Below are 14,493 nucleotides of genomic sequence, written 5' to 3' on the forward strand. Positions count from 1 at the left end.
GAGGACACCATCAGGAATGCCCTGATCTGTGGTGCCCACTTCATATCTGAAGTTGTCGTGACCATCCATTTTCTTATTTCAGAAACAAACACCTGGCTCGTTTCTTTACAAATGTGTGGTACATTGCCGATTTGGCTCCAACAATGCGCGCGCAGCACGAACGTCACCTCTGTGTACAAAGAGTAAAGGGGTCTATACAGTAGCCACGCCTCTTCTTCATCCCTGATCGCACACCAATGCTAACAGGTCAGGACCGAACATAATGTTAGCTGAAGGCAAATATGAACACGATGACATAGACGCGAGTACATGTTATATGTGTGTATATGTCTTTGAATATGATGTAACCCCACCCACGGTCCCTTAATCCCCCGTGGTCCAAGCCCTCTGCCCCCCAACCCCCCGAAGAGCTATTGTCCAATCCCGTGGCTGGGCCACGATGACATCACTTCCATACGTGTGACCCCAGCATGTGATTGGCTGGTTGCGTGGGGGCTGCTGCTGCTGCTGAGGAGGCTCCGCCCATCTGCTGACCGTATCCCATCATGCCGCTGTTGTTGCCATAGAAGTTCATACTCGCCATGTGCTGAGTCATCTGGTTCATCTAATGCACACACACACGCACACGCACACGCACGCACGCGCGCACACACACGCAAACACACACACACGCACGCACGCACACACACACGCAAACGCACGCACGCACGCACGCACACACGCACGCACGCACGCACGCACGCACGCACGCACACACACACACACGCAAACACACACACACACGCACACACACACACGCACGCACGCACACGCACACGCAAACGCACGCACGCACGCACGCACACACACACACACACACACACACACACACACACACACACACACACACACACACACACAATTAGAAACACAGGACTGTTGGTGCCAATGACATCATCTGGTTCATCTAATGCGTGCACACACGCACACATGCACGTACACACGCACACGACTAGTTTACTAGGCTAAAAGTAGAGGAGTAGAACACTGTTAACCCTTTGAGGAGCACCATCACAAATGTGATTAGAATTTTGTCAAAATTTTGAGTTCTAACTATCATGTCACAAGGATTTTGCAGGATTTTAACACATAGTTCTATGGGAGCTGTAGAGTGTTCAAATGAAATTTTAGAAGAACTGGGGAAAAAAAACCTTACTCCTCAAAGGGTTAAGGTGTGCAAGACGCCTAATGCAGTAGCTGGTGTAATCTGAGCACATTAGGGATGAGAGGTAGGGGTGTAAATCACAGCGTCCATGACGATATGATACGGTATCCAATTGGAGCCAATTTGGATTGGAACCAATGAAGCCAATTGGAGCCAATTTTGGTCCCCTAGGTAGGGGAAATTCTTTCTCTGCATTTATCCCATTTGGACTAGTGAATCATCCGTAGCAGTGGGCTGCCTGCTGAGCGGTGCCCGGGGAGCAATGTGGGGGTTAGGTGCCTTGCTCAAGGGCACTTCAGCCGTGGTTCGGTCGGGCACTGAACCGGGAACCCTTGGGTTGCCAACCCAGTGCTCTAACCACTGAGCCACGACTGCCGCGACTATCGATTTCTTAATGCAGGGATTCGATTATTTTTCGATACTTAAGGATTCCCCACGATACTATGCAATTTGATGCGATTTGATTTTTTCCAATTATTTTTCCACTTGTATTATGTTATGGAGCTAGGGCATAGGACAGGGGCCAGCGATTCGATTATTTTTGATACGTAAGAATGCCCCACGATACGATGTGATTTGATGAAATCGTCGGCTGTAGGATCGATGCATCGATACATTTTGATTATTATTTACACACTTGTTCAAGGTAGAAGTAAATCAAAGGAAATCAAGTGGGGATTAAAATCACATCTAACTTGACTAAATACCAAACCGATTTAGACCGCTAAATCATGACTAAAACGGAACTGAACTTTTAATCAAGAGATGATGACTAAAACGAAACAAAAAAAAAATATATTTTTCAAATCGACCACTGCGTCTCACCTGTGCCATGTTCCACTGTAGCTGCTGCTGACTCTGCTGCACTGCGTAGGCCTGCTGCTGCTGCTGCTGGTGGGGGTGGGGGGCCCCCACCACGGCTCCCATGCCCCCCCCTGGCATCATGCCTGCCGCCTGCATCTGCATCCCCTGTGCCATGTAAGGGTGCCCCACTGCCCCCGTCGCCGCCACCGATGGATGGGCGCCCACGACACCCCCGGGCGCCACCACCCCTCCCTGAGCCATCACACCGCCGGGCTGCGCCACCATGCCCATCTGGGGGGCGATCATGGCCCCCATCATGCCCCCCTGTGCCTGGGCCACCTGGGCTTGGGCCTGGGCAGCTGCCAGGGCATGGGCGTGGGCCTGATGGTATTGGCTGTAGTTAGCTGCTGCTGCTGCTGCTGCTGCCGCCGCTGGTGAGGATGCCACTGGGTAGCCCATCTGGGCGTGGGCAGGGTTGAGGTACATGCCAGCTGAGGAGACAAAACAAGACAATACCATATAATATATCATCACAACAAACCTTGGAGCCTTTTGGGTGTCCAAAATACAGATTGTTATTCTGGGAGGCATGCTTAGAAGCATATGGGTTAGCAAGGTCGGTCAGTAGCAAAAACATTGTCATAACATTGTCAAAATAGTACAATGTCATTAACATCTTCTGGTCACAAAAAATTGACATTGTTTGGGCCGTCTTTACCATATCAGAATTTCACTTGATGACAACAGTCATGAAATGTCTATGATATTCACATAAAGTTTATGACACGTACATGATTTCATTATGACACTGTTATGACACTGTCATGTCATGTATGACGCCGATGTCAAGTAAAGTGATTAATAGATGCCTTGGTTTTCCTATTATAACAAGTCCGACAGGCGGACAAAGATGCGTCCGTCTATGCACTGCCACCTTGTGGACGCAGGAGGGCATAACAATTTAAGAATGTGTTTCAGACGGACAGATAGACCGACAGACGGACGGACGGACATACCCTCTTGTAGAGATGATAGGACGCATCTAGAGATGCTAGAGCAGCGGTTCCCAAACTTTTTCCCATGCGCACCCCCTTGTACATTTCAGTGTGGTTAGCGCACCCCCATAAGCGAATATTTTGATGTGATGTTGACCACGCAAGTAAGATTCACTGTGGATTCACTGCACATTATACACAGTTGTTTTGGGGAAACCTCTTTTCCAATAAAAACTCACATATCCACCATTGCTCTATTTAGCTCGCGCACCCCCTTATGGCAGGCCGCGCACCCCCAGGGGTGCACGCACCACAGTTTGGGAAACCCTGGGCTAGAGGCATACAAGACATACGAGAGGGGCCAAGGTGGGATGTTACGGTTTCCAATTGTCATATTGCCTATATTTTGTTTCGATAGGGCCAGTGTTACCAAGGCGTTCGTTCCCTCACCGTGTGCAGCCATGTTGTTCTGTGAGAGGCTGGATCCGGTGGCGTAGAGGGAGAGGATGGAGTCCTTGGACAGCTTCTTGCTGCCCCCTGCTGATAGGCTCTCGTCGCTTCGGCTGCCCGGGGGATCCAGGAACAGGCTCAAGTTCTCAGGCATGGAGGCTGCCACGCGACCACTGGGCATCGAGCTGGAGGCAGGCTGGAGGATGGCACCACAATTACTATTATCATTAATATTATTATCATCAACATGGTCATCATCATCTATAGTATATACTATAACAGGCATGGAGGCCGCCACGCGACCACTGGGCATCGAGCTGGAGGCAGGCTGGATGACAAATTATTATTATTATTACTATTATTATTGTTATTATTATTATTATTATCAATCATCATCTATAGTATATATAACAGGCTCAAGTTCTCAGGCATGGAGGCCGCCACGCGACCACTGGGCATCGAGCTGGAGGCAGGCTGGAGGATGGATGACACATTATTATTATTATTATTATTAGCAAAAGTATTTATTATTGTTTATCATCATTGCAGATGGTGCAACCTAAATGGTGAATGGTGTAACTCAGGGGTTCCCAACCTTTTTTAACTTGTGGCCCACTCCAAATAGTCAAAAAAGTTCGGGGCCCACCTCTGACCCAATTAAAAATAAAACTCAAATAAATCAACAGCAACACACACCAAAATATGATAATATGATTAATATTTTTGGAAAATGATTTCAAGGCCCACTTGGAATACCTTCAGGGCCCACCAGTGGTGTAACTGAAAACTAAGTTGGGATAAATTGTGATAAATTACTGCTAAAATATTATTATAATTACAATCATGAGGAGATGAATTAAACATATTGATGATCAAACAAACAAACAAGAAAAAACAATGTTTACTGGAATAAACCATATAATCGTCTGGGGAGATGTAATACATTGAAACAAACACCAGAAGAGCATTAGTTATGTATAATCACATGATCTAATAGTTCAGATGCTTTTTCAGAAAATAGTTTTAATTCATTTTTATTTAATACAAAGCTATCAAAATTGCATAATGCAAATTTTATTTATGTAATATAACTATGTATATGTATTATCAAGTACATAAATGTAAACCAAACCAACAACGGGGTTCTCTGTGTGTGTGTGTGTGTGTGTGTGTGTGTGTGTGTGTGTGTGTGTGTGTGTGTGTGTGTGTGTGTGTGTGTGTGTGTGTGTGTGTACGCACTAATAAAACAAACAAGTGGTTATATCGGTTGGTCGGTGTGTGTGTGTGTGTGTGTGTGTGTGTGTGTGTGTGTGTGTGTGTGTCTGTTTGTGTGTGTGGCTGAGTCTGTATTTGTTTCTGTAAGTTCCAAAGGTTATGAGTACATCTGCATAGATGTGCGAGTGCGTGTGCTTAAACTATTTTAAGAGTAAATATATACACACATCCTACCTCACTGACACCAGGTGCAGGACAATGGTGTATCTAACAGAGAGTAGCAGTTGCAGACTGCGTCTCCGACTGAACGATTTTGAGTGTGTGTGTTTGTGTGTGTGTGTGTGTTTGTGTGTGTGTGTGTGAGTGTGTGTGCGGGCGCGAGAGTACACATGTGTGTGTGTGTGTGTGTGTGTGTGTGTGTGTGTGAGAGAGAGAGAGTGTTTACCGTGCTTCTGTTGGAGTTGGCCGTGTTTGCAGGTAGAGAGCTGAAGAGGTCGAGGGCGGGGCTAACCTCTGGACTTGGCCTTCCATTGGCCACTGCCGCTCTGGGGGCAGGGGCATCTGGGGACACACACACATACAGGCTTAAGGACAAGGACACGGCAAATACTTTGTGTGTGTGTGTGTGTGTGTGTGTGTGTGTCTGTGTCTGTGTCTGTGTGTGTGTGTGTGTGTGTGTGTGTGTGTGTGTGTGTGTGTGTGTGTGTGTGTGTGTCTGTGTCTGTGTCTGTGTGTGTGTGTCTATGTGAGAAATACTATTATACAATACTAAGTGAGATAAACCAGTAAGTGATAACAATTCAAAGGTCTGTTATGGTCGGTTATGAGTGTTTCTGTGGTGTTCATGAGTGGATTGATGATCGTAAAGTAACTATTCAATTTCAGTTCCACTGCACAGAGTATTCCTGATTCAAATGGAATATTGCCAGTATTCGATTTCAAACAAATTCCGTTTACATCATTGGCTACATGTCTGGAATAGCATTCTGCAAACAGAATATTCCCAGAACAAGGCCATATGCGGAATGACTTAAGAGTTTACATGACTTGGGCATCTGAATGTTCCCATTGCATGTGACTGCAGTCATGGCCGTAGCCAGCCATGTGAAGTAGGCGAGGTCCATGATGAGGTCCGAAATTTTATTATTAATATAAAATATAAATTAAAAATTAATTCATAAAATAAATAAATATAGGCTACACAGGCCTATATATAGGGCCCTCCTCTATGAATGTATAGGCCTAATGTGAAATAGTAAATATAGACATGTATAATAATAAATATGTTGTAGTTTTCAGCCAACTCAGCCTATTCCCTTTGAATGGCTATGCTTTGGTATCATGCCTCTTTTATTATAAACAGCATTCTCCCAGTCAGTAAAGCCCTTTGTAAGGAAACTAAAGCTTGACCCTGAAGTTGCACAATAAGCTACATCCTCAGATGGCAAGTTGCTCAGCCATTCATATTTTTCTCCCAATGAAATTACACTTCAGCTGTTTTCCTCCAAAGATACAGGGATAGCTATCTCATAGTGCAAACCACCTCTTTTGGAGTAAACCTTTTTCTTCCTAGAGTCGCATCAAACGTTTTGTTTTTATTTAGTTGTTATAGTTCTTCACAAGCGCAGAAGACAAAAGTCTATCAACGACAAAGAAAAGTAGCCTATCCTCCGCGCTCCTGAGCCATCTGAATCGTCACGGCTATGCAGACACAGTAGTCACGGGAGTCTCTTCAGGTGTGGATATTTTTACTGCGATTGACTCTGACGAAGACGTGGCAACGTCGATAGTCTTGGCACTTTGTCCAAATAAACAGGAAAATATCCACACCTGAAGATGTTCCGGTGACCTCCTCTATCAGTGTTTATCACATGCTTTCCAATCAATTTATCACATGCCATACAATCAATTACCTTTCACGGGTACCCTGCTTTTACCTTTATGCAGCAGCTGATGCAGCAGCCGGCCTTCTTAAAATGACTCAAATGGCTTTTTAAGACACCATAGCCTACTTGTTACGCATGAGCTTTATGTAGGCTATACAACGGTTGGCTGTCTGTTAGCGGAGATCTCACCAAGCGCGGGCTTTCTGATAGCGGATAGGCCTATCTCTTAAGCGCGTGCTTAATGGGCGCGTTCGTGACGGCACATTACTGCGCAGGCTGCACATGCACACTTTGCCATTTCAATGCATTTCTAACCAGAAAGCATGGTAATTTTGCGTTGCGCAATGTGCTGTCACGAACGCGACCAAACACTTGCGATGTCGGCTGAGTTGCGTTCTCTCCCAGGAGTCGCACCACTTGCGATATTAATCAATCTTGTTTACTCTCAAAAACAGAACACAAAGGCAAAACTAGAACACATAGCACATGGATGTTAACCACAGTTTGCAGAGGACGCTTCACAAAGGTTTATAGATGTTTTTGTGTGTTTCAGTTGGTCATATTTGCCGTTAAAATAATAATCATAATAATAAAAACTCTCACGATAGGCGAGGTCCGGACCTCGCTAGCCTCAAATGTAACTACGGCCATGACTGCAGTGAGTGTAAAAACAGAGCGAAGCCACAGACCACTATTGCTCACCTAGTCCGAGCAGATCATTGACCGACTGGGACTGTTTGGGAGTCGACCGCTGCGAATCATCCTTCTTCTGCAACACAATAACACAATCACACACACACACACACACACACACAGTCGTGCGCACACACACAGACACACCCAGACACACAAACACACACGTGCACACAAAAACAGACAGACAGACAGACAGAAACACAAACGCACGCACGCACGCACGCACACACACACACACACACACAGCATGAGATCGATAAAGCAGGTTTAACGCGCACCAAGAAAACACAGCTTAGCCGCTCCTCATGAAAGGAGCGAGAAATAACTTGTGAGAGCTAACAGAATTTGGGCCGGATTTACTCCCAAAACTGTCATCAATAGAAAGTGGCTTACTGCCGCCTGGCAAGCAGCCAAAAGACGGATTAAAGCATTACGGATTTCACCACAAGTGAAGAGTATGTGTAGGCACAGAGGAGGAGGAAGAAGAGGAGAAGGAGGAGGAAGATGAGGAAGAAGATGATGAGGAAGTGGAGGAGAAGGAGGTGGAGTATGAGTAGGCACAGAGGAGAAGAAGGATGAGGAGGAGGAGGAGAAGGAGGAAGAGGAGGAGGAGGAGGAGGAAGAGGAGGAGAAGGAGGAGGAGGGAAAGGAGCAGGAGGATGAGGAGGAAGAGGAGGAGCAAGAGGAGGAGGAGGAGGAGGAGGAGGAGGAGGAGGAGGAGGAGGAGAGTGAAGAGAAGGAACAGGAGAATGAGGAAGAGGAGGAGGAAGAAGAAGACAGAGAGGGAAGAGGAGGAAGAAGAGGAGGAGGATGAGGAAGAGGAGAAGGTTGAGGAGGAGGAGCAGAAGGAGAAGGAGGAGAAGGAAGAGCAAGAAGAGAAGGAAGAGGAGGAGGAAGAGGAGGAGGAAGAGGAGGAGGAGGAGGAAGAGGAGGAGGAGGATGAAGAGGAGGAGGAGGTGGAGGAGGAAAAGGATGAAGAGGGAGATGAGGAGGAAGATGAGGAGAGGGAAGAGGAGGAGGAGGATGAAGAGGAGGAGGAGGTGGAGGAGGAAAAGGATGAAGAGGGAGATGAGGAGGAAGATGAGGAGAGGGAAGAGGAGGAGAGGGAAGAGGAGGAGCAGGAGGAGGAAGAGAACGAGGAATAGAACAAGGAAGAAGGATAAGAGGAAAAGACAGAGAGAGACAGAGAGAGAGAGAGAGAGAGTGAGAGAGAGAGAGAGAGAGAGAGAGAGAGAGAGAGAGAGAGGGAGAGAGAGATAGCATCACATCGAGAGTGTGTTGAAGCATTTTTCATGCAGATTCCCTAAAGAGACCATCTTCGTATTTATGTTTGCATTTCACAGCAAATTACACACGTCTGTCTCGTCTACTCTAGTCTCCCTGAAACAGGCTTATTAATCAATGTCTCCTTTGGGCACTTGCACCAAATGCCCACCATCTGTGCTAGATTAATGTACACACACACACACACACACTTTTGTGCATACAAACACACGCACGCACACGCACACATGCACGCAAGCACACGCATGCACACGCATGCATGCACGCATGTGCACGTGCACACACACACACACACACACACACACATACCAGTTTCATCTTCTCGAATACCACCGGTGGCTCTTTAGTGATGGCATCACTTTTCTCCTTCTGCAAAACACAGATTAAGAAAGATGAGTGCGACCTTTTGACCTCAGTCACTTGACACACACTAAACTAGCAGGGTTCCCACACCTTCTTCATGAACAAATTCAAGTACTTTTCAAGCACTTTCAAGCACCACATTTTCATTTTCCAGCAGCACCTATAAAAGGTTGCGGGAAGGGGGTGTAGGGGTCCTCCAACAGAAAATGTTGTGTTTTTAAGATGCAATTTCTGGCATTCTAATCAATTTTAGGGTGTCAAATGGCAAATCCCATCTGACATCTTACTCCCTCAGATTTTTGATGTCCCTGAACAATTTATTTCTATCATTTGGCTTACTGAGTTTGACTTGACACAAATTTCAAGCTTTTTCAAGCACTTCACCAAAAATTCAAGCAAATTTTTCACAACCTTGAAGACATTTAATTGAAATTCAAGCATTTTCAAGGAATTCAAGCACCAGTGGGAACCCTGAAACTGGCAGGGACAGTACTGCAGCACTAGGCAGGCCACGCCCTCCTACTGACGCACTGTCGACGTTGCTTCTAGTCAGGCCAAGAGCAATGCAAATATCGTTTCTGATCTCAGGAAAAATCGGGAACACCACACCACTTTGTCAGACACCAGTCAACCAGTGGCAAACCTAGGGAGAGGAATCAACCATGCCGTTTGGGAAAGGTTAATTGTTATGCTCTTGGTCTGATCAAGTCACGAAGACATTTGAAAGTCGATGATAATCAGGCAACCACTGCACCACCGTGTTGCTGAAGAATAAGAGAAAAAGGCCTCGATATGCAGTCATCGGTCAGCGGTTAGGCCGTCAGACTTTGTAGCCCAAAGGTTGCCGGTTCAACTCCCGACTCACAAGGTTGGTGGAGAGAGTACCAGTAATTAACCAGTGCTCTCCCCCATGCTCCTCCATGACTGAGGGACCCCTGAGAATGGTACTGTCCTGCCACACTGCTCCCTTTCGGGCGCCATTGGGGGCTGCCCCTTTGCACAGGTGAGGCATAAATGCAATTTCGATGTGTGCAGTGTACACTTGTGTGCAGTATTCCAATTGGGCTTTCACTTCACTTTCTAAATAGCTTGTATTCTGTTACTCAGACGCATTTCAGGGTTTAGAAGGATAACAGGTATTGCACACTGCAACCTTTCATTTTAGTCTTCAGATGTATTACACTTCGGTCAGCAATGGGTGTCATATCACACTGAGGAAGGCAGAACGCCGAAACGCGTCTGTGTAATAAAGAAACCTATGCATGATGCAACCTTTTTCATTTTTCAGTCTTACAATATTTTGGTCAGCATCCTTGAAAAGGAAGAGAAAAACTGTTGGGTGACGCCTGCTCCAACCCTTATGAACTGTCATATCACCATCCCATATCACCATCCATCCTCTATTACACACACACATTCAAAGAAGACACACATCAAATACAGGCAAACACACTAGGTAATCTGTCTCTCTATTAGTATGCTCAAAAAGGCAAGACACACAATTGCACCCATGCAGTCGCACACACGCACGCACACACACACACGCACCCATGCACCCACATACACGCAAACACACGTGTCTCACCCGGTACGTCTGGATGTCTATGCACTTGTCCATGTATTTCTTCCTCTCGTACTTGTCTCGTATGAACATCTCCGCTGATCTGGACAGCATAGGTCAAGGGGGTGTGTAACATACATACAGGTACATACACACATGCAGTACATGGAGCTACACAAAAGCACAGGCATACAGTACGTGAACTCACACACACACGCACACACACATGCGTGCATGCAGGCACACGCATACGCACATGCACACGTGCACACACACACACACACACACACACACACACACACACACACACACACACACCCACGAACGCACGCACGAACGCACGCGCACACGTGCACAAACACATGCACAAACACACGCACGGGCACACACACACGTGCACACACACACACACAGAGACAGAGACAGAGAGACAGAGAGACAGACAGACAGACAGACAGACAGACAGACAGACAGACAGACAGACAGACAGACAGACAGACAGACACACACACCACACACACGCGCACACGCACAGACACAGACACACACACACACAGACACAGACACAGACACACCGCACACGCACACACACTACTAGAGGATACTGGTCTGTCTCTGGCCGCTGGAAGCACTCTGGTAGGAAGGCCTCGTAAAGCCTCCTGGCCTTGGCATTCCCCATCTCCTGCACCGACTGGAAAGGAAACACACACACACACCACACCACACACACACAAACTCATGTTACATGACTGGACACGAAATCTGCTTTTGCATGCATAGGGCTCATAGTGTTACCTATAAATTCATGCCACAGTTAGTTGTTTTCAACATCATTATTTGTCCTTGGCAATTCAAAGTAGGGATGCAAACGATTTATCGACTTTAATCGATCAATGCATTAATCGATTAAAAAACATTAATCTCAATTAACCGACAATTCAACTGACAAGAGACTCAGGTGAAATGGGCATGTGAAAAGTGTGTGTGAAGAGGGGTGGGAATATTTAAATCGTGAAAAATACGCTCGAGTTCTATTTTCCAAATGCAGCGCAGCGCAGAGCCGGCTCCCGCGCCGCTGACGCCCGACTACCGCCGGTTGGTGTGTAAGGACAGATATGTTTCAATGTATTTTCACCAACGCCGGTAAAAAACGCGGCCGTTCCGCGACGCTTTACCGCCCTGGTGTGTAAGACCCCTAACGGATGCCAACCTGCAGAGTTTTGAAAATTCCGAAATGGCGGACAATGGAGAAGATCCCCCTCCTTTTCATGTATGAGAAGTGCAATTTCCCCAGTCATAATGACTACTTTGATGGTGGTGGTAAGTATTCATGAAAAAGGTAACATATGTGAAAGGGCAGTATGAATTCTGGAAATAAATTGCCAAAATGATGACACAGTGCACCTTTAACTAATGTTGCACTCCAAGCTGGCATCCGATACTTCATACCTCCATGAGGCCTGTGATTAGTGCCAATATCTAAAGCACTAGAGAGGATGTCCTTAAACACTTAGTGACCTTTCCTCTCGCTTCCTTTCTCTCCCCTATCTCTTCCATCTTTTCTTCTCTCATTCCCCCTTTCCCTCTCTCCTCCCTCCCTCCGTCTTTTCCCACCGTCTTCTCCCTCTCTATTACTCTTTTCTCTCTTTTCCTCTCTGTTCTTTTCTCTCAGTGTCACTTTAAAGTCCTGAATCACCCCACCACTCTCCTTCTTTTTTTTCCTTTTCTCTGTCTCTTATCTTTCTCATTCTGCCTCTCCTTTCATTTATTCCTCTCAAATTATCTCTCTCTCTCTCTCTCTCTCTCTCTCTCTACTTCCTCTGTGGTCCTCTGATGCCTTCCATTCCTTATTCTCCCTCGCTGCTGCCCTTTCTCCCTCTCTCCAAGCTGAAACTCAATATTGTGCTGCAAATCATTATAATGTGATTATACTTTGAACTCGAGACCCAAACCTCATATGACCATCTCCTCCCTGCCTCCCTCCCCCAAACCTCATATGACCATCTCCTCCCTGCCTCCCTCCCTCCCTCCATCCCCCCACCTCTCTCTCTAGCCTTCTCCCTATCTCTCTCTCTCCCTCTCTCTCCCGTTCTCTCTCTCTCTAGCCTTCTCTCTCTCTCTCTCTCTCTCTCTCTCTCTCTCTCTCTCTCTCTCTCTCTCTCTCTCTCTCTCTCTCTCTCGTTAGCCTTCTCTCTCCCCCCCATTTCTTGTTAGTCTTCCTTCTCCCTCTTGCTCTAGTCTTTTTGCTCTCTCTCTCTCTCTGTCTCGGTCTCGGTCTCTCTCTCGCTCTCTCTCTCTCTCTCTCCCTATCCCTCTCTTTATTCGGTTATCTCACGTCTTCCTCCAGCTACCCTTCCTGCAGCAGAAATTCAAAGTGAGCAGACTTCATGTTATGAAATGTGCCTTTATTAAATATAAATTCTGCATTACACCACAGAACATTACAATGTAGCAGTAGTAACTCACTGCAAATGTAAGATGCATTTTTTGACATGAGGTGTCTTGCCTGTCTGACACGCTGTAGTTGTCGTGTTGAAGATGAAAGATGATCATTCATATTTGCTGGGTAATTACTGAAGGGTTTCATTAAATATACCCAGTAATGTATTCTGATGGCGTACAATAATCACAAAAAATATAAAGTAGACAATCTATTGACATCAGTGGTGGGAAAAGTTTGTACACCCTTTGACATTTCTTACATTTCTGCTGAAATTGGTCTATAATAAACTATGGCCTGATCTCCTCGAAAATGACAACAAGGAACAAGACTGTGCGCGTACCAAATAACTGCCATTGGCTGGCTCTACCACTGACAATTCCATCTGGTTATTATGGCACTTGCCATCTGCTTATGACACCAATATAAACTCCAAGTCAAGCATTAAGCTGCTGCCAACATTACAGGTGTGTGAAGGAAATTAAATGTGCGAGACGACTAGACGAGTGATTCAATTTGCAGAGATGATTGGATGTAATGTCATAAGCCTGCAGCAATATTCCACCACTAAACCTACAGGATGACGGAGGTAGGGCTGTAACGATACGCTCAACTCACGATTCGGTTTGTGTCACGATTTTTGACTTACGGCTCGCTGCACCCCACAATTTCTGAAATGTATCTGATTTGAAGCTTGGAAGCACGATCACATCAAAATATATGGTTGTTTTCTGGACAGAAGGATAACAAAACTTTGAAAGGGTGTATCACGATACTGCCTTACATCACGATACAGCTGACTCTTGAGTACCGCGATTTCTCAGTTCGATCCAATGTCGTTACAGCCCTAGATTGAAGCAATAAGCTGACTGACTGAGCACGGAACAGCAGTCTGCAAATATGGAAGTAGGGCTGGCTGCACCATTATGGGGGAAAAAAATTATTATTTGGATCAAAATTGAAATCACGATTATTAACCACGACTAATCAACATCGATAAATAACTGTTTTTTTTGCAGAATGTTATTTAATCATCTCAAAATTAAATATAATATATAAGGCAGATTTTCTAAATCAGGGGTACGCGTACCACTTGGGGTATGCCAGTACACTGTGGGAGGTACTTGTAAATGTTTTAAAATGTATGGGGCACACATTGTGATATATAGGAAGGGGACAACTAACCGTCCATTGACTGTGTCGTTGTATGCAACTGGCAGCATTGGCCTGTGAGCTGTGACTGACGTGTACCTGCTCCTACAACTGACCTGTATCTGCTCCTGTGATTGGCCTGTGAGCTGTGACTGACCTGTATCTGCCCATGTGATTGGCCTGTATCTGCTCGTGTGATTGGCCTGTGAGCTGTGACTGACCTGTATCTGCTCGTGTGATTGGCCGGTGAGCTGTGACTGACCTGTATCTGCTCCTGTGATTGGCCGGTGAGCTGTGACTGACCTGTATCTGCTCCTGTGTCCACTGGTCCAGGTTGACAGACTTGACCCTGGAGATGTGCACGCCCAGGTTGCGGTGGATACCCGCACAGCGGATACAGATGAAGATGCCCAAGTTCCAGGAGGCCCATCTTGGACCTGAGG

The 14,493-nt window shown here is 46.1% G+C and overlaps 1 protein-coding gene across 1 annotated transcript in view; it reads right to left on the reverse strand.

Annotated features, from left to right (window-relative positions):
- Nucleotides 1-399: 399 nt before the first annotated feature.
- The window catches only part of smap2 (small ArfGAP2), a 57,117-nt gene continuing 43,023 nt past the window's right edge, over nt 400-14,493 (reverse strand). Inside the window, exons 2-10 of the mRNA XM_063184973.1 lie at nt 14,354-14,487; nt 11,064-11,149; nt 10,483-10,561; nt 8,844-8,903; nt 7,257-7,323; nt 5,114-5,229; nt 3,454-3,649; nt 2,030-2,499; nt 400-604 (exon numbers count right to left, since the gene is read on the reverse strand). Coding sequence (XP_063041043.1) covers nt 446-604; nt 2,030-2,499; nt 3,454-3,649; nt 5,114-5,229; nt 7,257-7,323; nt 8,844-8,903; nt 10,483-10,561; nt 11,064-11,149; nt 14,354-14,487 — 1,367 coding nt within the window. The 3' untranslated portion in view covers nt 400-445. The remainder of the gene's footprint in view (nt 605-2,029; nt 2,500-3,453; nt 3,650-5,113; nt 5,230-7,256; nt 7,324-8,843; nt 8,904-10,482; nt 10,562-11,063; nt 11,150-14,353; nt 14,488-14,493) is intronic.

Source organism: Engraulis encrasicolus, chromosome 20, assembly GCF_034702125.1.
Source record: "Engraulis encrasicolus isolate BLACKSEA-1 chromosome 20, IST_EnEncr_1.0, whole genome shotgun sequence".
In the NCBI taxonomy this organism is placed as follows: Eukaryota; Metazoa; Chordata; class Actinopteri; order Clupeiformes; family Engraulidae; genus Engraulis; species Engraulis encrasicolus.